Below are 27,322 nucleotides of genomic sequence, written 5' to 3' on the forward strand. Positions count from 1 at the left end.
AAGGTAAAGGGACCCCTGACCATTAGGTCCAGTCGTGACCGACTCTGGGGTTGTGGCACTCATCTTGCTTTATTGGCCGAGGAAGCCAGCGTACAGCTTCCAGGTCATGTGGCCAGCATGACTAAGCCGCTTCTGGTGAACCAGAGCAGCGCACGGAAACACCATTTACTTTCCCGCCGGAGCGGTACCTATTTATCTACTTGCACTTTGATGTGCTTTCGAACTGCTAGGTTGGCAGGAGCAGGGACCGAGCAACGGGAGTTCACCCCATCACGGGGATTCGAACCACCGACCTTCTGATCAGCAAGTCCCAGGCTCTGTGGTTTAACCCACAGCGCCACCTGCGTCCCACGAGCAGAACTACTTAGTAACAATAAGGCAGCTGATGATAGACCAGTTCTCAGGATACACCCTTGTTTTGCCCATTGGGCTTCTTCGGCGACAAGGTTTCCAGGAGAATTTTCAGTAGGTTTTTCCAGCTGAAATAGTCCACAGGAACGCAGAAGTTGTCAGTCAGAGATGCTCTGTATCAATGATCATTGAAACTAAGCTATATAGGAGCAATCCCTGCAATGGGGCAGGTGCAGGCAATTAGAATTAAATATTCTTAAACAAAATTAATAAATCTAACCCCCAAAAGGGGGAAAGGTGAAATGAGGAATGTTATTGTTTGCAGAGAAGTCACAGTATGTGTAGGAATTAAGGAACAAAGAGAAGCAGGAATTGTAAATAAGTGAAGAAGCGAGGGCATTTGGACAGAGTTGATCAACCATCTCCATATCACCAAAAAGGTCAGAAATTTAAATGAAAACGTACATGAAAGTCATAGATGCATTAGCTGAGAGTCCTGCGACTAGATGATGCTTCGGATCCCTTCCATCTCTACAATTCTGCTATTCTTTGTGCTAATTTATACGTGGAGACAGCAAATTTTAAAATAAGCAGTACAATTGAAACAGAAATACAGTCCATCTTACTGCATCAGGGGGAAAGACTGTGTCTTCCCTCTCAGTATGCTAACTGTGAACAGGGGCTGCTCCAGAGTGCCAACTGCTCTCCCTTCTCAGGGCTCTTAATCCTTAAACCCAACTTGGATTGGATGCTCCTTCAGATACAGACAGTGTGGTATAGTGGTTACAGTGCTGGACCAGGATGGGGAGTTCAGGGTAGACACACACAATAAAAACACATGAAATCATAAATTTAAGCAAACCCTTGTGAGCATATGTGTGTTTTTGCTTTTCTTTCTTTGGGCTTATTTACTTTAATTATATTTTGATCTAAAAGCCTAATCACAGCAGCTACATTGTGGCGGCTGTGGCGAATTCAAAAGTCATAGTTTGTTGTCCCCATATCCTGTTAACATTTGGGACTGGAGCAACAGTGTTTGCATGAAGAAACTGTATGAGAACTGGGGGTGGGAGACAGGAAACCAATTCTTGCCTCACTGATTCCTTCTCAGATAAACGATTGTTTTTTCTCAGGCTTTACTTCCTTTTTCCTCCTGCTCCAGTCAGTTCGTATTTGACCTTTTATTAGCCTCATGATGGCCACACGGCTCTCGCTCAATTTTTGCTGGGGACTGTAGTTAGTTAAGGGTGCTGGGAAGTGCAGCTTTTTGAGGTAAATGGCCAATGCCAGGATTCTTTGGCAGATACTTTGAATTCATGGTACAGATGTGAAGCCGCACACTGTAAGGGTTTCTCCTGGTTTATGCTTGCTGCTTTGCAAACACTATGAGTCACCCAGAGGCAGGGAAAGGCCCAACCTTGGACTTTAAACTGAAAAAATGAAACTAAGGCTTTTATTCCCGTTTCAGGCAGACGAAATGGCAGACGAGAGTCCAGTCCAGAACCTCTGCGAGGAAACAACATGCCGCATCTGCCAGGAGTATTTCAAAGATCCAGTGATCATAGACTGCGGCCACAATTTCTGCCAAACCTGCATCACCGAGACTTGGGGGAACTCGGACCAAGATGCTTCTTGCCCTCACTGCAGGGAACCTTGTCAGCAAAGGAATTTCAGGCCCAACCGGCAACTGGCGAGCATTGTGGAAATAGTCAAGAAATTCAGCCTTCAGACGGCCAAAGGGGCAGAAGCGCTGGGAAGGGTTTGCGAGAGACACCAGGAGCCCCTGAAGCTGTTCGGCGAAGGCGACCAAGCCCCCATCTGTGTGGTGTGTGACAAATCTAAGGAGCACAAAATGATCCCAAAGGAGGAGGCCTTTGACGAGTATCAGGTAGGGAGCTGTAGGATTGGGGACCAGAATTCCAAGGGATGCTCACTTATCCTAAGGATGGGGGAAATATTTCAGCCTGAGAGCCGCATTTTTCTCTAGACGACATTCAGGTGGGTGTTTTCAGGGGTGCAGGAAGGGGGTGGAGGTGCGGGTGGGGGGCGGCTCCAAGTGCCCTCACTGAGGGGGGTGACATTTGGTGCACCGCCTGCCCGCGACCCCCAAGCCTACCCCGAGCCGTTGGGGTAAGGAAGGGAGCTACGCTGCTGTGCTGGCAATATTCCCCCCCTTCTCCCTTCGTTTTACCAGCTTGGGGGAGGCTTGGGAGTTGTGAGCGGGTGACGCACCAAATGTCTGCCATGGGTGGCTCATTCCACCCCCGTGCAAAGAAGTAATACCAACAAAAAAAATAATGGCAAGATAAATTATTTGACTATGCAGAATTGGTCCAAAGGACAGGTGCAATTAAAGGTCAGGCGAAACCAAAATTCCGAAAAGAATGGAAAAGATATAGAGGTTACCTTAAAAAGCAGTGCCCTCACATTAATACTTGGACTTGTTTTGATTAACTTTTGCAAAACGAACTATGGGGTAAAAGCTAAAAACAGAAAGAAAAAAGGGGTAAAAATGAAAAGAGAAGGAAACAGTTTACTAAATATGAAAGTAGAACTGTACTGAGGATGAAGGAAGTCAATTGGAAGAAAAGAAGAACTGAAATATGGTATATGCATATTGTTTAATATTTGCTTAGTATAAGATTTTGTATTTACCTTTGATATTGTTTTTTTTCTTTATGTTTTATGTTTTATGTTTCCTTTTTCTTTTTGTTAGTGTGTGTGTTTGTGTTGCAAAATAAAAATTAAAAATTATTTCAAAAAATAAAAAATAAAACGTTCTTTTTTGGTGGGTATGGGGTTGTTTTTATTTTGATTATATATTTTGTGGTTTTATATTCTGATTTTGTTCTGTGAACTGCCCTGAGATCTTCAGGTATAGGGCAGTATATAAATTAAGTAAGTAAGTAAGTAAGTAGGGGTCACAGTAGCCCTTTAATACAGAAACCTTTAGCATTTCTAGGTAGGGCTGGGGATATACTGGACCTGAAATCCAGTCAGTACAGCTAGTACTGAGCTTGTTGGACCAGAGGTACATATAACTCAGTGTAAGGCTGCTTCCCCTCTTTCTAGATATGTCCATATGCTTCCATGTTCCTCAGGACTCCAGCCATAGAAAAAGTAACAAAGTTCAGTCTTCTGACTGTATTCAGCACTAAACCCACGTGCAAGCTCCATAGCATATAAGCAAGGGTCAACAAACTGAAGCTCCATCCAGACAAGACTGAGGCACTGTTAGTGGGTGGTTCCTAGACCAGATGGGTGGGAGATCGCCTGCTCTTGATGGGGCTACACTTCCTCTGAAGGAGCAGGTTCGTAGCTTGGGGGTCCTCCTGGCCTGGATCCTTTGCTGTCACTCGAGGCTCAGGTGGCCTCAGTGGCCCGGAGTGCCTTCCACCAGCTTCGGCTGGTGGCCCAGCTACGTCCCTATCTGCACAGGGATAGCCTCACTACTATTGTCTATGCTCTGCTAACCTCAAGGTTAGATTACTGCAATGCGTTATACGTAGGGCTGCCTCTGAAGACTGTTCAGAAACTTCAGCTGGTGCAGAATTCAGCGGCCAGGTTGCTCACTGGAGCAAGACTGTCTGAACATATTACACCGATCCCTGGTCCGACTGCACTGGCTACCAATTAGTTTCCGGGCCCAATTCAAAGTGCTGGTTTTGACCTATAAAGCCTAAAATGGCTCAATACCTCAAGGACTGCTTTTTTCCATATGAACCTACCCGGACCCTGAGATCACCTTCTGAGGCCCTCCTTCGTGTGCCCCCTTCTTGAGAGGTCAGGAGGGTGGCAACACAAGAACAGGGCCTTTTCTGCAGTGGCTCCCCATCTGTGGAATGCTCTCCCCAGGGAAGTCCGCCTGGTGCCTTCATTATACTGTACACCTTTAGGTGCCAGGCAAAACCATTCTTTTTTAACTAGGCCTTTGGTTGATCCGATTTACATCCTATGCCCTTTTAAAGTGTGGTTCTTTCTTGGGGCTGGTGGTATGGGGTTGTTTTTATTTTGATTATTTTGTGGTTTTATATTCTGATTTTGTTCTGTGTACCACCCTGAGATATTCAGGTATAGGGCAGTATATAAATTAAGTAAGTAAATAAGTAAGTAAGTAGGGGTCACAGTAGCCCAGTCTTGCATGCAGAAATCTTTAGCATTTCTAGGTAGGGCTGGGAATATACTGGACCTGAAATCCAGTCAGTACAGCCAGTACATAGCTGTCAACGTTTTCCCTTTTTTAAGGGAAATTCCCCTATTCCGAATAGGATTCCTTGCAAGAAAAGGGAAAAGTTGACAGCTATGAGCCAGTACTGAGCTAGTTGGATCAGAGGTACATATAACTTAGTATAAGACTGCTTCCCCTCTTTCTAGATATGTCCAAAAATCCCAGAGCATAGGTATCACGTATTAGCAATGTAGCCATGCGGCTCACAATTCTGCTGCAGAACCATATCAAAGCTTCCTATTAGCAGAGGCCCAGGAAGTTCTACCTGCAAAATACTGCAAGGGGGGGAAGGAGGAGAAAATGCCATGAAGTTATGAGTTGTAAAGGATGTTATTAGGGGCAGTGCGGTTTCTTCTGTGGGTACTTGGTGGAACTGGCACCTTTCCACCCCAAATGTGAAAAGTATGGCACTTCCTGTGATAACTTCATGGTGAATACTGCAAGCTGCTTTTCTTAAAAGAAAAAGAATGAGCTCTGAATAGGGCTGTGCATCAGCCACAACCTCTGGTTCGTACCCAGTTTAACTTTGGAAAAGAGCATGGTTTGGTGCAGAAAATGTGAGAGGGTGACTGACTTGGCTCAGGATCTAAATCTAAATCCTGTACAGATACTCTGTTTTGTGCAAACTAGCAAACATTTTATCTCTTACACTGTGTCCCCATAATTTTGAGCCCTCTTGTTTCCCCCAGATTTAATCAGAAAATGAATTATTAGCTATATAAATATGCATATGTGAACACTGATTTAATTCTACACTGAGAATGGAAGTTTCCTAGAAGCTGTACATAGACTCTTCTCATCCTTCATGTTCTTGGTTTCTTGAACACACACGGCTGTTACAGTTTAGGAGTATATCTCTATTGCCAAAATTAACCCAAATGCCTTCTTGGTCACCCCAGGGTAGAATCTTGCGTCATTTGGAGTTCCTGAACAAACAGAGAGAAGAAATTCTGTATTCTAAACTGAAGAGGGAGACCAAAAGCCAGAATCTGCTGGTAAGTGCAAATCTTCTTGCCTCTCCAGGATGGTTATATTGACAGAGTGAGGCCTTCATTCTGTGGTGGAGCCTATGCTTTGCTTGCACAGTGTTCCAGGTTTGATCATTGGCATTCTCAATTAAATGGATAATGGGTGGTAGAGTTGGGAAAGGTCTCTGCTTCAGACCTTGAAGAGCAGAATAGGCTAAAATTGATAGGGTTGTCTAACGCCAAATGTAGTACTTGAGTCCAAAAATGTCCAGCCATGCCAGCATTAATCCTTTAAGAATGAAGTGAACCCCACAAAGCCAGTCTTCCTTCTTCTCGTCACTTCCTTACGGCCCTACTATTAGGCAGAGTGAGGTGGCCAAGGCAGGCTGAAGATGCCAGCAAATGGAGAACAGCAGCAGCTTAATAGATCGGTAGGTGAGCAGCAGGAAAATACTGAGGACTGAGCCAAGCAAAGTGGCCATTTCCTGCTAAGCCAGCCTGCCTGCCGCCCTCAGCTGCGACTGAACTTCTGTACCATTGTTAGCATTGAAGTAAATATCAACTGCCCTGCTTGTGCACATGGAATTAAGGGGACATCTAAATGTCTTTGTCTGGCCATGACACTCTCTTTGCAGAAGCAGACAGACATGGAGAGGCAGAAACTCATAGCTGATTTCAAGCAATTGCACCAGTTTCTGGAAGAACAAGAGCACCTCCTGCTGACTCAATTAACGGAACTGGACAATGAGATTAAATCCTGGGAGGACAAACATATTGCAAAACTCTCTGAGGAAATCTCCTCTATCGATGACCTTATTAAGGAGCTGGAGGAGAAACAGAAACAGCCAGCGACTGAATTCTTGCAGGTAAGAGTTGGCACAATTAAATAGTCCAGGTTGTCCTACAGGTAAGGGCTGTACCCCCAACCACTCTATTGGTTTACAGAAGTACAGTGGTACCCTGAGTTACAAACGCCTCAGGTTACAAACACTTCAGGTTACAAACTCTGCTAACCTGAGAGCCAGTGTGGTGTAGTGGTTTAGAGCAGTAGACTCGTAATCTGGGGAACCGGGTTCACGTCTCCGCTCCTCCACATGCAGCTGCTGGGTGACCTTGGGCTGCTCACACTTCTCTGAAGTCTCTCAGCCCCACTCACCTCACAGAGTGTTTGTTGTGGGGGAGGAAGGGAAAGGAGAATGTGAGCCGCTTTGAGACTCCTTCGGGTAGTGATAAAGCAGGATATCAAATCCAAACTCTTCTTCTTCTACCTCGAGTTGAGAATTTTGCCCCAGGATGAGAACGGAAATCATGTGCCGGCGGCGCAGAGGCAGCAAGAGGCCCCATTAGCAAAAGCACACCTCTAGTTAAGAACAGTTTCAGGTTAAGAACGGACCTCCAGAACAAATTAATTTCGTAACTAAAAGTACCACTGAATTCATAGTAGGGATGTGCATTGGTCACACATTTTGTTCCAAACTGTGATTTGGAGCTTCATCAAACGGCATGATTCAGGTTGAGCAATGGGAAGGCTTCCCTGTTCTGCTTCTGGTCCATATATCCTTCATTCTCCTGCTTCAATACTTGGAAAATTTAAAACATCTATTACACCCCATCCTCCCTTTTGACAGAAGTGGATGGAATTGGCAGGCAAAGTTGCTCCTGCAGTATGGATGAAGCCTGCCAAATTACAATGGATCCAGGGAGTTTTTGTGCTAGCATTGGCAATGGCACCAGCAACACTGGCCAGTTGAGTTCTCCCGCTACCCAATTCAAACATGCCCTCGCTGTTGTGTGTAGAGCAATATACATCGTCAGCAGTAGCAGGTAGACATCTGCTCTCAGGCTGGCAGTACCAGTGGTGGGAGCCAGCAGCAGAGCATAGCCCGGGATCACTTGCAGTTGGCAGAAGATCCCATTCCATGACGAAGCATAACTGGGGGTGGAGTTCTGGGGCAGAGAGGGGGGCCTACATGCCCATTCAGGGGGGTTTTCAAATTTAGAAGTAAATGTCTGGGCTTTTGTAGTTTAATTAAGCAGCTGGAGGAGAAACAGAAGCAGACAGTGACTGAATTCTTGCAGGTCAGCAATGGTGCAACAAAACCCTCCAGGTTGTCCTCTGGGGAAGGGCTGTTCATCAGTCTATAGTCTATAGAAGTATTTACAGTAGGCATGTCCACTTCAGTATTTGGTTAATATATAAAGCAAAGGGGAAAGTAATAAACTGCTGGAGGCAACTGGTGCAAGGGACTGAATTTCTCTCATTCTGTCTCTTCTATCTAGAATATGAGAAGCATCCTGGAAAGGTATGTGGCTTTGTTATGAATATTAATATGAATAATATTAATTTCCTTCCTTGGAGGTAAGGGATAAATTGATTTGGTCTATACTTTTATTTGAACCAATCTAAGTTTACAGAGCAATAAGCAGATAAAAAAAAACAGTTACCAATCTGACTGCACAATTTTACAAATGTTGTGATGCATTTTTTCGTATGGGGAAATGCACAAAAAGTGCATTGGGGTATGCATAGAACAGCATACCAAAATGGATAGGATTTTTTTTGGGGGGGGAGAATGCATAGAAAACACATAGGAGGGCCATGAGGAAGTGACGAGAAGGAGGAAGACTGGCTTTGTGGGGTTCATTCTTAAAATGTTTGCTTCTATTCAGCTGTCAATCCACAGAAAACCCAAATGACCTTTGTTCCGATTCAGCGGTAAACAGCAGGGACTTTCCTGGGGAAAGCAGGGGGAATGAAAGAAAAACCTATCATGGACGAGCCCTTGGTATCTTCCTGCTGCTCCCACTTTTCTCCTTCATTCTGACGACTGAATTAAGAATGACTTGAGAATGACCTGATGGAGCACAATAAACCTCACTTTCTTCACTTTCTTCTTCCTAGGTGTAATGAAAATGAATATAAAACCATGAATGATTTTCCTCCTGGATTAGAAGAGCAAATAGATAATTTCTCCAAAATGCATCCTTTTTTGGAGAAGGAGACCGAGAAATTTAAAGGTAACAAAGATCATTGTATGATGTAGATATGGGAGGGAGGGATAGATAGATAGATAGATAGATAGATAGATAGATAGATAGATGATTGATAGATAGATAGATAGATAGATAGATAGATTATAGATGATAGATAGATAGATAGATAGATAGATAGATAGATAGATAGATGATAGAGTTGCATGCCATGCCAATTTCCAAACGGTGAATATTCTGGGATCCCAGGCTGCTTCCCCAGGGTTCGAGTTTCCTATTGGCAAATGAGGCACAGCAGAGACTGTGGTATCTTTAGGATATATGGTTTATTTACGCAAAAATGCTATCTGAGCCTATGATGGAGGGGTTCACAGGCACCCCAAGAGAGTCTTGTTTCTCCCATAGCCCCAGCCTTGCATTCAAAACAAGAACCTGCCATCGTGCTCTGATTCTCTTTCCGTCTTGCTGCATTTTGCAGCCTGTCACATCCCTAAACTCTACTCCAGAACTCTGGTTTTGTCTTCTAACTCTCTCAGAGCTGGGGGAGGCAACTCTTCTCTGTGCCCCCCACCCTGAACATGCTTTCATAACACTTAATGCTAATGCTGGAAGAGGGAGAAAGATCTACTATGGCTAAATTTTAGATTTAGGCCTGAACACACTTGCAAACATTCTAAATCTAAAGCATTGCCCTTGGAGCCAGGTCTGAGTATTGACTTTTTCCTCATTTCACCCTTTTCCTCAGACGTTGTGCTCTCTGGACCTCAAGATGAAAAAGGTACATTTCCAGGTTTGACAGATCTTTAAACAATTTTTGCAGATGAGAAATGGGAGGGTTTTGCACTTCAATCTCCCAGCAGCACAAGATTGCTGGGGTCCCAAGCTGCATCCCCTGGGTTCGTATTTCCTTTTGGGAAATGAGAGACAGCAGAGACTGTGGTGTCTTTAGGATATATGGTTTATTCCCACATATATAGAATCTGAGCCTACGATGGAGGGGTTCACAGCATGGACACCCCAAGAGAGTCTTGTTTCTCCCACTGCCACAGCCTTGCATTCAAAACAGGAACCAACCCTCATGCTCTGATTTTCTTTCTGTCTTGCTGCCTTTTACAGCCTGTCACATCCCTAAACTCTGCTCTACGTCAAAACTCTGGTTTTGTCTTCTAACTATCTCAGAACTGGAGGACTGGGAAGCAAACAAAAGTAACTGAAGCTTGACATTTGAGTGTTCTTTTTATCTATTTCTCTATTTAAAATTCTGAGTAATCTTCATTATTTGGCATTGATTTTTCTGAAACACTCCCCCCGTCCCAATGTTTTCATAAAATGTAATGGGAATGCTGGAATGCTCTGGCTTACTAAGGTCAGCTGGGAGTTCACCACACCTCAACTGGTGTGTGTTATGAGCACAGTAAGCAGAGTCATCAGAGATTTCCTGCTCCCAACTGAACAGCATCTTCCAGAGTTCGTTAAGGGGGAAATGTTACGAAAAAGGAGCAATGCAGAAGCAAGCACCAGGTGGCTGGAATGGTAAACAGGATGTGGATGCTATTGGATTGTACCGTGGGAACCAGGGACAGTTTGTAAAGTGCTCTGAGAGCCGGATGTTACCTCAGAGCAGCACATGACCCTGTACTGGAAGTACATGGGTGGAGTTTATTCTCTCTCTGCAGCAGGGAAGCAGAGTGTGCAGACATGTTTTCTCTGTACTGGTGAACGACAGGAATAAAGACATGTAAATATATTTCTGTCTGTCTCTTTCCCCCTCCCTGGGAGAGGAGTGGGAGGAGTGGTGTGTTCTCCTTCACGTTGAGGAGAATCGCCGATTGGAGACCTCCTTTGATCTTGCCGGGAGTCGCAGACAGGAGGTCAAAAGGATTCAAGCCAGGCACCTGGAGGGTGGCCAAATTCCTCTGGACTAAGAGCTAAGCTGGAGGCTCTGACTTTTGGCTTGAATTCCGACAACTGGTAGCAGACCGATGGTTATCTGATCTATGAGAATCTGCATGAGAGGTGAGAGGTCGATGAATCGTTGCCATCCTCTGCACCTAAGGAGATAAAGAAAAGCGTCTGCCTGCAGCCAGAAAGCTGAAACAGACAGCTGGACACCGAGAGGAGTGTATTCCAAGGCAACGGAGCCAGAAAAGGTATGCAGCATTTCGGGCAAGAGAAGAATGAACGCAGAAAGGCTTAATTTCTGGTTCACAAGAGCTGCGTTTGAAAAACAAGCTCTGAAGGCAAGCTTGCATACCAGGAATTCCTGTGGTTAGATAAGGAGTTCCGTCCTGAGAAGGTTGCTAGGCAACGTCTGCCAGTTACTGAGTGGCCTAAAAGAGCCTGGGAAATCGAAAGTGTATCTGCGCAGCTGTGCAAGGGTTTTGAAAAAAACAGCCCGAAGGTTTGCCTGCCAGTGAAGCAGTAAACAAAGACTTTTGGAGTTTACTGGCTTGAAGAGTGAAAGCTGGCTTGAAATTGACTGTAAAGCTGACCCTTGGATTCAGCATGGATTCCAAGAAGGCGGGAGGTTTGCCCTATCCCCCTCCCCTCACTAATGACAATTATTCATCTTGGTCTATAAAGATGAAGGCCCTGCTGCAGAATCAGAGGGTCTTTGACGTGATTGAGAACCCCATCCCAGCAGCACCAACCCGAGGTTGGGAGTCACAGAATCTGAAAGCCAGGACGGCTATAATTCTGTGTGTGTCAGATGACCAATTGGTGCATATTCAGGGTTTGGAATATGCACGGGAAATTTGGGAGATGCTACGAAGAACACATCAGAGGGATGCTGGTTCTTCAGCGTATTTTGAGAAGCTGACCAATCTGAGGCTTGCGCCTGATGGAGATGTTCAAGCGCACCTGACGGAGATGAAATATCTGCGCCAGCAGATGGTGGAACGCAATTTCCGTCTGCAGGAGGAAGTGTTTTGCTTCATGATGATCAACAGCTTAAATCGGACTTACAAAACGGTTGCCAGTCAGCTTGGTTCCCTCCCGGCACAAGATTTGACCGCGGAGAGGGTGTGTGCCGTAGTTCTGAATGAACAGGACAGACTTGCTGCACTGGAAGTAAAGGACAGGGGGAGGGAGGAACGGAGTTCTAATTCCCCCGCAGATGAAGCTACTGGAGAAAAAGCTCTAGCTTTGAACGCTGTCCGATGCTACAATTGTGGACAGGCTGGGCATCTTCAGCGGAACTGCAAGAAGCCACGTCAGCCTAAAGGAGCGAAGGGCCGCTCAGCAAAGCCTGAGGCATCAGGCAAAGGTCACACCAAGACTTCGGTGAAACCTGGAAAAGCTTTGATGGCGACAGGAACCACGCCAGACGTTGGGAACTCGTTTGTTATTGACACGGGCGCGACAGTTCATATGTCTCCACACAAAGAACTCTTTTCATCGTTTAAGAAGCAAAGCTTCGCTGTGAAACAGGCCAACGGTCAGGAGCTGGAAGCGGCCGGCGTGGGGACTGTCTATCTTAAGAGTCTGGACTTGACAATAAACAATGTTTACTTGGTTCCTGAATTGAAGTTCAATCTGCTGAGTGTTTCGCAGATTGCAAAGAGAGGACTGAAACTGTCCTACGATGCTGAGAGCTGCGAGATCTACAAAGATGGAGAGTTATATCTTTCTGCCAAACAGAAGGATGGACTTTATTTGTTGACTTTTGCACAAAGTGATTACATGGAATGTAATTCATCTGTGTCTAACCTAGTTTCTCTTGCAGGTGTGAGCAAGAAGAAGACCGGAGTCAACAGAGCATTTCAGCGGGTGTATGCTGATGTGATTGGTCCTCTAGAACCATCTAGAGGCAATGCAAGATATTATCTTGTGTGTGTGGATCATTTCTCTAACTATGTCTGGGTTTATGTGTTGAGAAAGCCACAGGAAGCCTTGGAGAGGTTTCAGGAGTTTTGTGACAAAGTTAAGAGTATGCATGATGCTGACATTGATTGTCTATTCACAGATGAGAAGCAGATTTTTCTTTTACAGGATTTCCAAAGGTTCCTGCAGAAGAAGGGGATCAGACACAAGATATCTGTTTCAGCGGAAGCGTGGAACAGGGGTGTCTGTGTACGGGTGAACAGAGAATTGCAAAAGGGGATGAAAGCGCAATTGCTAAGTTCACATCTGCCACATGAGTACTGGGCCGAGTCTCTAATGTCGTTCTGTTATACAAAAATGAGAAAGGTTTCAAAAGAGTTGGGAAGTTCTCCTTTTGAGAAACTGTTCCACAGAAAACCTTCTGTTGCCCATTTCAAGGTTTTTGGGTCTCATGTGAGAACAGAAGCTCCAGCTGGAGTAAAGAATGCCAGAGGCATTTTTGTGGGGTATGAAAAGGGTCTCTACAGAGTAATTTTGTCTGAATCTGGTCAGGTGATTCTCACAAAATTTCTAGAGAGTGCTCCTGAACAGGAGAGAGTGATAGTACACACATTTCCCACTGAGGACGATTCAGATGATGATAATTACACTGATTTCAGCTGTACAGAAAGTGATGACACTGATAGCTCGGAGAGCTCAGTTGTCACAGTCATTGAGAGGAAGTCTCACACAATGGATAGGCCTTCACAACTGAAGGATGAACCACTGTTTACCATTGGAACTAGTTCTCCAAAGAGTCCTGAGACTGGACCAGTGAGCAGAGAGGATCAGCACCTCATACGCAGGTCTGAGAGAGTAACAAAGGGTCAACCACCCAAGAGGTACTCAAAAGAGTTTGCTAACTTAGCTGTTGCATGTGTTGCTGTTGTAAACAACCGAGGACAGGTTGGAGCTGTGTCTAAGTCAGAGACAAAGACACAACAGAGAGTTGCTAGCCAAGGTAATGCAGATGCACTCATTCCTTGGAAACCAGACAACCAGAGAGGTACACTGGGGAAACCAGTGGCGGGGAGTTCCAAGGGTGGAACTGAAACAACAGGGGAGTGTTATGTGTATAACAACTGTTTGTTTTCTTCTCTGGATCATGCTTTGCTTGCTGCAACACGCATTGATTCTTTTGGGGGAGGATGTTACGAAAAAGGAGCAATGCAGAAGCAAGCACCAGGTGGCTGGAATGGTAAACAGGATGTGGATGCTATTGGATTGTACCGTGGGAACCAGGGACAGTTTGTAAAGTGCTCTGAGAGCCGGATGTTACCTCAGAGCAGCACATGACCCTGTACTGGAAGTACATGGGTGGAGTTTATTCTCTCTCTGCAGCAGGGAAGCAGAGTGTGCAGACATGTTTTCTCTGTACTGGTGAACGACAGGAATAAAGACATGTAAATATATTTCTGTCTGTCTCTTTCCCCCTCCCTGGGAGAGGAGTGGGAGGAGTGGTGTGTTCTCCTTCACGTTGAGGAGAATCGCCGATTGGAGACCTCCTTTGATCTTGCCGGGAGTCGCAGACAGGAGGTCAAAAGGATTCAAGCCAGGCACCTGGAGGGTGGCCAAATTCCTCTGGACTAAGAGCTAAGCTGGAGGCTCTGACTTTTGGCTTGAATTCCGACAGGAAACTCCTCACAAGCAGTTCAAAGTAACCAAGTGCTTAATGTCTCCAGACACAAGACCAGTCCTTCATCATCTTTGAAGTAAAGATACGTACGATCAGATCCATTGACACTGATCACCATGCTAGCTAATCCTTCTGTGCAAAACCCACAGCCTCTTTCCCTGAGTCTCACAGAGTCAGACCCTTGATAGCAAACGGGACAGGGCACAGACAAGACAAACAGGATGAAAGCAATACCCTAGGCCTAGTCAACCAGAGCACAACTGTTACGTGTCTTACTTGGCCATTTTTAAAAGATGTCCCCAACTAATCATGTTCCTTGCTGCTGCAGCTGACTCTGTCATGCTCTCCTCAACACCAGAGACCATACAACAAGGTGAAATGAGCATCGTGAGGAAGAAGAGCAACTTGGGAACATTTGGGAAGATAGCATCAGGTACGCTGCTTGGGGGCGGATTCCCCCCCCCCCCCCATTTGTGTGTGTGAGAGAGTGTGGGGGAGATTTTGCAGTCAAATCTACAGTACTAATGCACATACTTACTAGTTAGCATGTGAATGAGTTAAGACCATAGAGCTGTCTTGCTGATAGGTCACAGACCATACAAATATAATTGGTAGAGAGGGCAGTGTGTGGTGTCATTTCCCCTTCTCTCCTGAGGGGGAAGAAGGGAATAAATATTTCCTGTTCTCTCTCTCTCTCTCTCTCTCTCTCTCTCTCTCTCTCTCTCTCTCTCTCTCTTCCTTCGACCAACAATGGAGGCAGACATGCCTCCACTTGCTCCACATTCGGGTGCAAGCCTGAAGCTGGTTTTTTTTTTTTTGTAAATATAAGTATTATCTTTAATGCTGTTGCTGCTAAGGATGATGTCAGCGCTGCCCAAGGTCCCAGCTCACACAAGACCAACGCTGCTTCTTCCTCAAGTAAAAAAGTCTTTATTGAAGTTCAGTTTCATTTCCAGACGCGCAGCGCGCAACGCTACGTCTATACCTTAGACCGTAGAAGTCCCATCTGAATCTCCTCCCCCCTGACACCAGCTTAAGATTCTAGCCTTACTCCACCTCTTCCTCTGTTCCTTCTTTCTCTGGGTCCTCCTGCTAGTCGGAGTTTCAGCCCTCCTAGATTCTTCTGACGCTGAGTCCCCTGACTCTTCTCCCCCCCTCCTTCGGGCTTTAGGACCTGGCTCCCAATCCGGGTTTTCTGCTGTCCCGCGCTCCTCCACATTTGAACTTGGCGCGCGCGCGCAGCCTCCCACTTTCCTTCTGACCGTTACACTTGTGTCACTGCTCCCTCTTTCGGGGAGGCTAGCTGGACCTGGCCTTCCCTCCGTTTCCCCACTCCCCAATGGGGGCGTGGTTACCCCTGACTCATCTTCTCTCCCCGCTGGAGGAGAAGCTGGTCCTGACTCATGTGACTCTTCCCCCCCACTGTGCTCTGGTGGGGGAACTGGTCCTGATCCTCCGCTACTCCCTTGGGAGTCCCCTCTGGTTCCTTGTTTATGGAGCGTCCCCCCTGGGACTCCCCTCGCCCTTACCATAGGCGCCCCCTCCTGGGAATCTTCTGATTCGCTGGAGAAGCTCATGGAATCTCTCGGGCCACTGTCATATTCCCCTACGCTCCCCTCTGATTCCTCTCCTCCGCTCTCTATTTGCTCTCTCCCCTGCTCTTCTGCTCCTGAGCCTCTGACAGATGAGTATATGTTTTAAAGTTACTTTTCAGTCTGTGGCCTGTTTTTTGTTTGTTTGTTTGTTTGTTTGTTTTTATAAACAGGGGAAGCAAAGGAGGAGATCACCCTAATGGCTAATTCCTATGATTTGAATTAAACTGCCTAAATTGGGATTTAAACTCAATAAGCAAACAATAAGCTGATTCTTTTATCTGTTAACTCACACACATGAGTCTGTGGAGGGTTAAAATATAGTTAATATATTCCCACACTTACCTAATAAAAACCCATCAGAGAGCATAGGGGAGGGTGAGCCATTCCCTCCCTCTTTTTTAAACTCTCTCCTGCTCCTTTTTCTTCTCTTCCCTCTTCCCTCTGGTCCTCCTTCCTTCCTTCCTTCCTTCCTTCCTTCCTTCCTTCCTTCCTTCTTCACAGCTCCAGAGGCTGTTCACCCCTCCCACCAGCAGATGGAGATACACAGAGCAATCCTACCTGAGTCTGCCCAGACATAGGTTCTATGGAGTTCAGAAGGATTCATTTCCAAGCTAGCAAGTGTAGGAATGCAGTCTCCAACTTAGATCCTTGGGCAAGTCACTGCCCTCTGAGCCTGAAAGTATATGCAAATTGTGATGTCAGCCTCCTTCAAAATTAGCAGTCCTCCGAATTTTGCAGTGCAGTTCTCCAATGACGCTCCAATGTGTAAAAAAAAGGTAAAGGACCCCTGACAGTTAAGTCCAGTCGCAAACAACTCTGGGTTGCGGCATTCATCTCACTTTACAGGCCGAGGGACAGGTTTTTTTCCAGGTCATGTGGGCAGCATGACTAAGCCGCTTCTGGTGCAATGGAACACTGAAACCAGAGTAGCGAACAGAAACGCTGTTTAACTTCCTGCCGGAGCTGTACCTATTTATCTACTTGCACTTTGGGGCATGCTTTCAAACTGATAGGTTGGCAGGAGCTGAGACCAGGCAACAGGAGCTCACCCCGTCGTGGGAATTCGAACCGCCGACCTTCTGATCAGCAGGCCCAAGAGGCTCAGCGGTTTAGACCACAGCTCCACCCACGTCCCTATGTGTACAAACATGCCAAAAAAATGTGCGTTAGGAGAAATTCACACTAGCAACACAGATGGATTTTCATGAGTACTTAAAAAAAAAAGAATTTGCAAAGCAATGTGAAAGTGTGGAGAACTGAATTTAGGAGTAGAAAAGATAAGAAACCAAAAATTGCTAATTTGCCATTTCCTAGCCCTGACTCCCACCCATCCCTCTAAATTGTAGCCAACCCATAACCCCCTCAGTAGCTTCCTAAGCACACAAAAAACTATAGGGTATCACAAAAGATAGATGCACACATGCACCTTCCCTTATAATTCAAACACTGACCCGGCTCCCTCTTTCTCTGTGTGTGAATCTCTCTCTCTTACAGTGAATATAGTTTTGGATCCAGAAACAGCAAATCACTACCTCATTCTCTCTGAAGACGGGAAGAGTGTGAGGTGTGGAGGGGAAAGGCAAAATCTGCCCGACAGCCCAAAGAGATTTGATCCCAAGACCTACGTGCTGGGCAGCGAGAGATTCCGTGCAGTAAGAAAATGGTGGGAGGTGGAAGTTGGGGGAGAGAAAAATGCCACGTGGGCCGTGGGGGTGGCACGCAACTCCACCCCGAGGAAGGGACAGGTCAGCCTTCAACCCAGTGTAGGAATCTGGGCTGTGGGAAAAGCCATAGTTGGCTCATTGTATGGACTTTGGGCTTTTACTGCCCCTGAGCGGACGCCTTTGCTCTTAAATCATGAGCTCAGGAAGATCCGGGTGACTCTGGACTATGAAAGGGGTTCTGTGGGATTTTTTGATGTCGAAGGAGATGTCTTGATCTTCACTTTCCCGAATGCGTCCTTCTTTGGGGAGGAAATCCGGCCCTTTTTCTTGGTCGGGCAAGGAGCTGAACTGAGTTGCTGAATCTTGAGTGCACGACTCCTCACAGCCCCCCCCCAATCGCCCCCAATGCCCTGAAAAAGAGTTGTTTTTGCACTTCCCGCACAACTGTATGAGATCCAAGCAAAGAGCTGTGGAATGGCGCTCAGGGAGGAATGGCCACAGAAATTTGGGCCTTTCCATCTGTGGGGCAAGAGCGGGTTGGCATGTGGGAAGAATAGTGTTCTTGTGCTTTTAACAATGGCCTGGCAGGCAGAAATCCAACAGGCTAAGCTTCTGCTAGTATGAAAATACAGTCATGGGAAAAGCTTCATCACCACTGTATTCCCTCTCATATTGTATTATGGCGGCCATGTTTTGTTATGGTCCTGTGGCAGCCATTTTGTTACTGGTACCAACAGCATTCCCTCAAAACTTGAGATGTGCCCTCGTCCAAAAAAGTGAGCGCCCGCTGGTCTACAATATCAGTTCTGTACTGTACTGAGCATTTTGTATCAATAAACTATCTCCTTGTTTTCAGTTGCAGTGTTTAGTCTGTGGTCCTTATCCCTGGCTGTGTTTCACCTACTGAGGTGAAAATCTGAGCCTATAGTAACAACCTAAAGGGGAAATGTCCTTTAAACTTGAAAACGTTGGCAGCATTAAGATAAATTCAACAGTGTAAATAAGTTTTGATGGATGCAATAATGGAATACTCAATGGTTTATTTTATGTAAAATATGCAGGGATTTATGGCATGCAAAATGAACCATGGAAAGAGAAGGGAAGTTAAATGAATACAGTGGTACCTCAGGTTAAGAACTTAATTCATTGTGGAGGTCTGTTCTTAACCTGAAACTGTTCTTAACCTGAGGTACCACTTTAGCTAATGGGACCTCCCGCTGCCGCCACACGATTTCTGTTATTATCCTGAGGTAAAGTTCTTAACCTGAGGTACTACTTCTGGGTTAGCGGAGTCTGTAACCGGAATTCTGTAACCTGAAGTGTCTGTAACCCAAGGTACCACTGTATTCTAAAATGTAAAACAAAACAATTATACCAAAAAATTATTATTATTATACAAGAAGGCTCAAAGGATAGAGATCCTCCAGCCTGCAGGCCAGATTTGGCCCAGCACTGGTCCCAAATTGGAACATCAACCACGCCAAGTCCAAGATCCTGATCTTCTCCAGAAGCCGGAGATTATACAAATGGAAGCTTGGTGGGGCAAAAATAGAGCAAGTCCTAAAATTTCAATACCTAGGAGTTATTTTTCAATACAATTTGGGGTGGAAAGCTCACATTCAACACCTACTTAATAAGGCCAAAACCTTGTCATATGCGCTCCTCCGATTCTTCTTTTCGGACGGAGCTTTGCATGTTCCCTCGGCCCTAAAGGTGTTCAAGGCAAAAGTGGTTGCCGTGCTTGCTTATGCTGCCCCGCTCTGGGCCGTGATGACAGATCTCGCTCCCCTTGAGACTCTGCAAAGCCAATTCCTACGTCGGCTCCTAATGCTCCCCCCTGTGCGTAAGCAACGCAGCCATGCGACTAGAATTGAAGGTCGCATCCTTAGAAACTTGCCTGTGGAAGCAAGTCTTCAATTACTGGTTATCATTGTGGCATAGATTACCAAACCATTACCTTGCCCAATGCTTATGGCGAGATGAATTCTCTAGCCTTTGGACTAGTAGAATTCATGCCAAACTCCTGAGTTATGGAATCTCTCCCTCAGATTCCCTAAAACTAGACCAAATCACTGCTCAGAGACTGATCCGCCAAAGACTGGATGACATCGATTTACAGCGAAATTATACGCTGGGGGGAGGTGTTTGTTCGCCCCAGAACATTGGTATCACTTTAACTTACTGCGTTCCATCATACCTCTCCTCCCTTTCGACTGTTGCCCATAGACTGGCCTTCACCAAAGCGAGGTTTAACGTTTTTCCCTCTAATGTCCTGAGACATAGGTTCTCAAAGGGCCAAGCCCCCGCCGTGTGCGAATGTGATAAGGTGACGCCGGAGTCGCTCCAGCACATTATGTTCACTTGCCCCTTGTTTAATGTGCCACGGGCAAATTTGTTGGGATCAATCATACAGAAACTAGAGGGTACCCCACCAAAATTCCACCTTGCCCAAATCTTGCAGGACAAGGATACCCACACGACCCTGAAGGTGGCTAGGTTCCTAGTTGCTGTCCTTTCCCAAAAGCGACGCCAAGGAGCTCTACAAGCTAATTAAGGCGTAGCATGCCTTTCCATTTTATAGTATTTTATTGTTATAGTGGTGTTTTAGCGATCGTTTTTTTTCTCCTTACGGCACAAACTGTTATTTATGTGTTGTTTTTACCTGTATGGGCCTATGGCCGTAATAAATGATATTCTCGGGAACTTGAGGCAGTTTCCCTCAGTGCATACCCCCTTGCCCCACACCTGGCATCAAATAGTGTATCCGGTGTGGGGCAAGGAGATGGACATTGTTGGATCAGCTGCACAGCAGAATTTCGCGCGAGGAAGCCAGTTGCACAGATGATTCCTGGAGGAAGCAGCTTTGGCTTGGTGCTTGGAAAGTGCTGAGTGGGTCAGTGAGCATTTAGTTGGTGAGCAAGCCCAACACTCAACACTTCCTGAGCTTCCCGCTGAGCAAAGGGCCACCGGAAACCCCCTGCAATGCGGCTCCCAAGGACCTGAAAAACTGCCGTCCATCGGGTGCTCAGGAAGTAGTGCACAAGGGACTTTGGCAGGTAGGCGGAATAACCCATTCAAGGGGCCTTATTCTTGACTGGAGATCCTGCTGGCAATTTGTGTATTAAAAAAACACAACAGTCCTGCACTTAAGGGCTCAGATTTGAAATTAACACAGGCTAGTTTTGCCCTAAGACGGCCCCTTCTTCTTGAATATATGCTGTACACATAGCAAGGAGGTGACAGTAAGATCAGATCAGGGAAGATTGAGGTTGGTGGCCCTAAATCTAGACTTCTTCACACCACACCACACCTTCCGGGAAAGCAACAATGTCGTTGCTCTGCCCGCCCGGCCCAACCCCAAGTAGGATTTTGAAACCCCATAGAAGAAACCTCCTTTTTTTAAAATAGTTTTTATTAATATAAAGTACAAACAATCAAGAAAAAAAACATTAAAAGTTACAAAGCATAGGAGCAGTACTGGGATTGTCTTTTTCAAATAAACAGAGAAAAGACAGTAGAAAAATAGAAACAGCAAGAAATGTCGTGAAAGCCAAATTTCACAATTTGTTGGGGGGAGATTTATTTATTTGCCTTACATGGAACCTAAAATGACTACAAAATTATCATTTCCTAAAATGAGCAATCGAACAAAAATAAAATTGAAAGGAATCTTGAAAAGGTTTGCGCAGAACCAGGAAGAGGGGTGGGGTGGCAAAAAGCCTCAAAGAGAGACAGAGAGAAAACATTTTAAAAGGAAACCAGAACATCGTGGCTGATCTTATGAAAATGCAGTCTTTAAACAATCCTGTGACCAAATAAATCCAATTCAAAACCTGACCTCAGATAGACAATTGCTGCCCATGGAAGTTCTACCTTTGACAAACAATTTGCTTTTACTGGAAAGGCTGCTAATTTTCCCTTTGGTCATACAGTCACAATAATGCTTAGGGTTCCTTTGTATTCAGATGATATATTGCCTACTTTTTATGCCCTGTACAAATAAATGTGTTGAAGTGTGTGTGTATTTATGTATGTATGCATGTATGTGTATGTATGTACACAAACACGCATCCAGGGGGTTGGGGTGCCAAACTGGGTCTTTGACGGGGGTGCCAGAAAGCCTAGTTTCAGCTCTGCTCTCGCCTCCTGTGTTTCTCTGCTGCCCCCTATTGAATGGAGTTTCCTCTGCAGTCAGGACAGAAGCCAACACAATGCAAAGGCAAATCTCCTGCCAACCTAGCAGTTCGAAAGCACGTCAAAGTGCAAGTAGATAAATAGGCACCGCTCTGGCGGGAAGGTAAACAGCATTTCCGTGCGCTGCTCTGGTTCGCCAGAAGCGGCTTAGTCATGCTGGCCACATGACCCGGAAGCTGTACGCCGGCTCCCTCGGCCAATAAAGCGAGATGAGCGCCGCAACCCCAGAGTCGGTCACGACTGGACCTAATGGTCAGGGGTCCCTTTACCTTTACCTTTTAAGAAAATTTGTGTACAAAACCTCGGGAGGCTGTGGACTCTCCTTCCATGGATGTTTCTAAGCAGATGTTGGACAGCCATCTGTCTTGGATGCTTTAGCTGAGATTCCTGCATTGCAGGGGGTTGGACTAGATGACCCTTGAGGTCCCTTCCAGTTCTACGATTCTATGATTCTTTGATTGTAAGAGCAGGGAACATCTTATTACTGATGTTTGTAAGCTGCTCCAAGAGGTGTTTTGGCTGAAGAGCAGGGTAGAAATGCTTTAAAGAAAGAAAGAAACTAAAGATACTTGGCACCATCTTCTTTAATTTCACTCACAAAGGAAATGAGATTAAAGTGAGGTCCCAACAGCTACGGATGTGGCAATTTCAGTTTCACTCTGATTTTGTTTTCCCCAGGCTTAAATTCAGTTCTCTGCATTCCTACATCAGTTAGTGGTTTTGTTTCATTTTGCTTTGCTTTGTTTTAAAAGTCCTGGGCATTTCTGTGCAATCTTCTAATATACACGTTTATTTACTTAAAAGAAATAAACAAAAAAATTCTTTAAAAAGATAGCTCCTAAAAACTCCCTTAAAAGAATAAAATCTTATTGTCCCTGGAAGTCTTTAAAAGAATCCTTCAAAAAAAAATTTTCCAGTAACACCTTAGAGACCAACTAAGTTTGTTCTGGCTATGTTTGTTCTTAGTTGGTCCCTAAGGTGCTACTGGTGCTTGAAATCAACAGGAGGCTTAGTACTTGATAGCCTAAATAACAGACACATTTTTGCAAAGCATATTTCCCCATAGATATATATTCCCCTAAAATAATTCATATTTGTATGTTATTTTTACTCACGTTTGCACACTTTACTGCACTTTACCACCCCAAAGTGTCCTGAACAGCACCTGCATATTTGTTGGCTTGTGTCAGGGCCCAGCACAGTTCTGTTCCAAACCATCAGGGAGCCCAGAGTTCAAGGGAAGCTGGCCAGAGATCAGGATCCAATGGCCAGAGACAGAGGCATCCACAACATAAGGTCCAGTTTCAGAGAAGTCGGATCTGGATCAGAGGTCTCAGAGGCAGGAGCATTGTGAAGGTCAAGCAGCACGTGAGATCTTAGGCAACAGTACCAGGGCAGAAGGTCAGCAACATCAGCGAGTGGAAGGTCAAAAACAGGTGGGGGTCGTGATCCTAAGAAAATGGCAGGAAATGGGGAGCTGTTGGAGCAACTCTCAGGCCAGAACTTTGTAGGACTTGCTGAAAGCAGATAGACCTGTGAGGTTGAGCTGACAGTGTTTAGGTACGTAGGTGGTGCCCATGAACAACAAAGCTTAGTGCCACAAGAACTATCTGGTGATAGTTGTGCTGGTCTTCTTCTTCTTTGGTGATCACTCATAGCCGAGTATGATTGTCTTCCATAAACACGGTTTTAACAATGAGTCCGTAAGTGACTGTGGAGGCCGATTCTGGATCCACACGTCCTTCCACAGTGGGGACATTGGTTTCCGGGCAGGAGTTGATCACGGTGGTAACGTGGGTAGGGCTGGTAGCGTTGGAGATGACGTCCTCGTGCCTGCCTGCTTTGAGCCCCTTTCCTGTGCCTTGGAGCTGGACGGCTGCATCTGTAGGATATTTCCCCACCGACACAGGAGACATCGATGAAATTCTCTCTGGTCCCAGAGATTAGCTGCATCTCCCCTCCTTCCACTTCAATCACCATGCGGGCATTCTTCTTCACATCCTCCGGTTCCTGAAAGAACCTGTGCAAGGCAATATTAAGGCTCTTCCGGACATCAGGAGGTGTCCCTGCTAGGGATCTCACTGTTCTACGGATCTTTTCCAAATTCTTGGCATTCAGGTGTTCCTTGTGGAGTGGTAGCCGTTCCCGGTACATTTCCCAGGTCTTGGGTTCAACCTCATAATGAGGTTCCCCCTTGTCAAAACACACCGATATCTCACATTGCCCCGTCCCAGAGATGAACTCCAGTTGAACTTTGCGTTTCCTAATGATCAACCGGGCATTTTCCTGCACTAATAAGGGTTCCTTGGGGAACTCCTTCAGGGCTAGCTTGAGACATCTTCTCAAATCTTCTCCCATCTCCCATTTCTCCAAACTTTCCTTCACTCCCTGGAGACTTGCCACATTCAGTAGCTGGGACCTGCAACATAATCTTGACAGATAGACATCCCCCGAGAGCTCAGAGGCATTGTACTGGAGTTCTCCGCCAGCGTCATCTATGCAGATGAGACATTTCTGATTCCCACAGGAGAATTTCAACTCAAGCCCATCACTCTTGATCAACAAAGTGGCATTCTCCTTCACGCATCTGGGCTCCTGCTTGAAATTCCTCAGCGCCATGTCCAAGCATGCAACCAGATTCCTTGTGTCTGGCTCATAACCCTGCAACTGTTTCTGCACAGATCTCAGAGACTCCATGCTCAGTGGGTGAGTTACTCTCTGGATCTGATAGCAGAGATATTTAAACCACAGTTTTTCTCCCACACGAAGCCAATCCATCTCTTTAAGCCAATCCATCTCTTTAAGAAAAGGAGCCTACGTTCCTTTAAGAATGCCCTCAAATTATTACCAGTCAGTCGCCTGTTGAGGGTATCTTTGATGGATCTCCGGCCTGATTCAGGAGGACTGCTGATCGCCAGCTCAGCTGAAGCAGGTATGAACTGTTGGAGGACGTGGCATAGGAACACGACTCTTGTTTTGCATGTTACTGTGGTGATCTGTATTTAGCTTTCCCACAGGTGTTAACAATAGAAAGCAAATGGAATGGAACTTAAATTTCAATGCGTGGGAACTTCCCCCAAAACAAACAAGACTAGAATGTGACAGAAGTCTGCCCTGTTTGAGTCTACATACAGTTCCTTCACTGTTGTTTACAAAGTACAGTGGTTTGTAAACTGAATACAGTGGTACCTCTGGTTACAAACTTAATTTGTTCCGGAGGTCCGTTCTTAAGCCGAAACTGCTCATAACCGCTCATTAGCTTTCGCTAATGGCGCCTCCCACTGCTGCCATGCTGCCGGTGTGCGACTTCCACTCGCATCCCGGGGCATAATTTGCAACTGGGAGCATCTACTTCCGGGTTAGCGGAGCTCGTAACCCAAAGTGTTTGCAAGGAGGACGGTACATAACACAAGTTTCCACTGTAGTTCGTAAAGAGGGCTGTTCTTAAACCGAGGTACATGAACCATGAGAAGGGTGAGCCAGAGTCCCATCCGCCTGCCCTGTTGTCAGACCAGGAAGATGTGAAGAAGCAGCTACATTTTGTATGATAAAAATACCAGTTGTTCCTCGGATGAAATTTGAACCGGTCCCTTGAAATTGGGTGAAACGAGAGACAAAATTCAGCAGTAAGAGCTCAAGCTGATGTGGCCCAGCTGGGGTCACTCCTACACCCAGGGGTGGTCACTTCATTTGTGGGTGCAGCACCCACCCTCTGGAATGCTCTCTCTCAGATAATTCATGAGAAGGAGAGAGTAGAGATTTCCAAACATCTCTTAAAAACTTACATGTTTAGACTCTGGCTCCTAATTTTTTAAATTTTCTGTTCTGTACACTTCTCACTTTTATTTGATGTATAGTTTACTTTTGTTTTTAGTAAATGTTCTTGAAATATTGTTGTTTTGTTTATTTGGAAATGTTTGGAAACCAGCTCCTCTAAAAAAACCTAAAAAACTAAGCTGTGGTAAAATCTGCAAGAATTTAAAAGCAAGTGTACACAATTAAAGATGTGTCTATGTGGGCTTACTGAAATAAATGTTTTCATGCAATAGTAATAAAAAAAGAGCACAAGCTCCCACTAGGGTTGGAAAACATCAGCTGCAGGAGCCGAATGATTCAGGCCCCTCAAAATGGCCGTCAGGATACAGGCCTCACTCATCCCTTGCATGTACTTCTGACTAAAATCTATCCTTGGACAGGGATAATCTCTCTTGCTTGTGTGGATGGAGAGCATAGCAGGAACTCTGCTCACTTTTGCTACTGGTCCTATCTATCCACAGCGCAAGTTATTTCAAATGTTCCCCATAAGGCATGGGTAGGGAACTCATCTGTCAATCATGTAATTTCATAGTGATATTATGTGATTGTCCCAACCATCCGTCAAAGTTCACCCATGGGGTGGGGCCAATTTTTTTCAAACTCCAGACACAAGGGAATGCAGCATCTGGGCTGCAAAAGGCTCCCCACCTGTGCCTCACATCAACATGGGTCATGTTGGGAAATGTTAAATCTGAAGCCAGTCACTTCAAACATAGAGTAATTGTTTTGATTTTTATCTCACTTAAAAGCACATACTTTCAGAAGAGCCCTGCTGGTTCAGACCACAGCTCCCACTTCCTGGATCAATGGAGCCCTTGTTTATTTCATATATTAAAGACTCAAATAAAGCAACAGCAGTTTAATAATATAAGAGCAGACGTGAGCACCTTGTCCTCCACTGGTTCAGACTAGAGATACTTAACTGTGGTTCTGCAAATCCCCTTGTTGTATGCCAAAAATGGCTTATCTTCTGAGTTTATGCCAATAAAACTCAGAGACAAGAGGAGTTAAAAGTCCATTGTTGTTTACTGCAAAGCAATAGGTTATAGTCAAATCTTTTCGCAAAAGTGCAACCCCGCCCAAGGGTCAGGGCGATGGTATTTATAACATTTCAAACAAAGGATTTCAATTTTCACCAATCATGTACATCATTACCTCATTTCATGTTTAATACACATGCGCAATAAGCATTGCTGACTAAACTTTGATTCTCACTGTGCTCTGTTACATTGTGTTAGTATGCATGTTGGGAACCTGTGTTACATGCAGCCATTTCCACCGTGTATCAACTTGCGTTCTAACTTATGAGCTGTATCTTTGTGATTCACGTATTAGCTGCCCTTCTGTCCCAGTGGGGGACGGCATCTTGCAAAATCCTCAGTTTCTTAAAGCAACAGGTTAACATAACTTCTCTATTAGAAGCACATTGAAGGATTTATAGGGGTTCACATTATCACATTCATTATGGCCCTTTGGGCCACTACCACACCCTGAGCAGCTTGGACATTAAGCGATTAATGGCACACACATATGCAGTAAGTGGAATTGCTTTTATTTATTTACAAGGTTTCTTACACACCTTTCGACATCAAGTCCTAGAGTGAGTGACAACAATTAAACAATTATAAAAAGACGTAGAACAACTACTTGAGGCACATAAAACAACCCACCTCTTTAGATAATTAAGGGGGCATTTAAATGCCCCCATATCAAGTCTCTATTTGTGTATCATGTATTTGCAGACAATTCCTTTTTAATCATGCTTCTATTTTGTGTGTTTCTTTTCCAAATAAAATACAGCTATGGGGTTGCGATCCAAAGCACGCTGCCAATCTGGATCAGGGCCTCATGCCAGTTCCGCATTGAAAAGCCTCCCCTCTTCAGCTACTTCCCCCTGAAGCTGTGTCTGAATGTCAGTTTTCATGTGTTTTGTTTCCCACAACAGAGCGCTATTTGGAGGGGAAAGCCTGCAGGGCCCATTCAGACTTGACAGCAATGATACTGCATGATAGAGT

General features: G+C 45.3%; 1 protein-coding gene across 1 annotated transcript; it reads left to right on the forward strand.

The window, feature by feature from the left end:
* The first annotated feature begins 1,662 nt into the window (after positions 1–1,662).
* On the forward strand, positions 1,663–18,152 carry LOC128409035 (zinc finger protein RFP-like). Its single transcript, XM_053379208.1, has 8 exons — positions 1,663–2,239; positions 5,479–5,574; positions 6,183–6,413; positions 7,828–7,850; positions 8,450–8,565; positions 9,284–9,316; positions 14,367–14,471; positions 17,128–18,152. Exons 1-8 carry the CDS (start codon positions 1,790–1,792, stop codon positions 17,655–17,657), a joined length of 1,584 nt encoding a protein of 527 aa, XP_053235183.1. The 5' UTR covers positions 1,663–1,789; the 3' UTR covers positions 17,658–18,152.
* Positions 18,153–27,322: the final 9,170 nt, after the last annotated feature.

The sequence above is a fragment of the Podarcis raffonei genome, chromosome 2 (assembly GCF_027172205.1).
Source record: "Podarcis raffonei isolate rPodRaf1 chromosome 2, rPodRaf1.pri, whole genome shotgun sequence".
NCBI classification, from domain to species: Eukaryota; Metazoa; Chordata; class Lepidosauria; order Squamata; family Lacertidae; genus Podarcis; species Podarcis raffonei.

Excerpts from the sequence above, each read along its gene's own strand:
- LOC128409035 (XM_053379208.1), top strand. The coding sequence starts at position 1,790 with ATGAAACTAAGGCTTTTATTCCCGTTTCAGGCAGACGAAATGGCAGAC. Across the intron at positions 2,240-5,478 it reads AGGCCTTTGACGAGTATCAG|GGTAGAATCTTGCGTCATTT; the intron begins GTAGGGAGCTGT and ends TGGTCACCCCAG. Across the intron at positions 14,472-17,127 it reads ATTTGGGAAGATAGCATCAG|TGAATATAGTTTTGGATCCA; the intron begins GTACGCTGCTTG and ends TCTCTCTTACAG.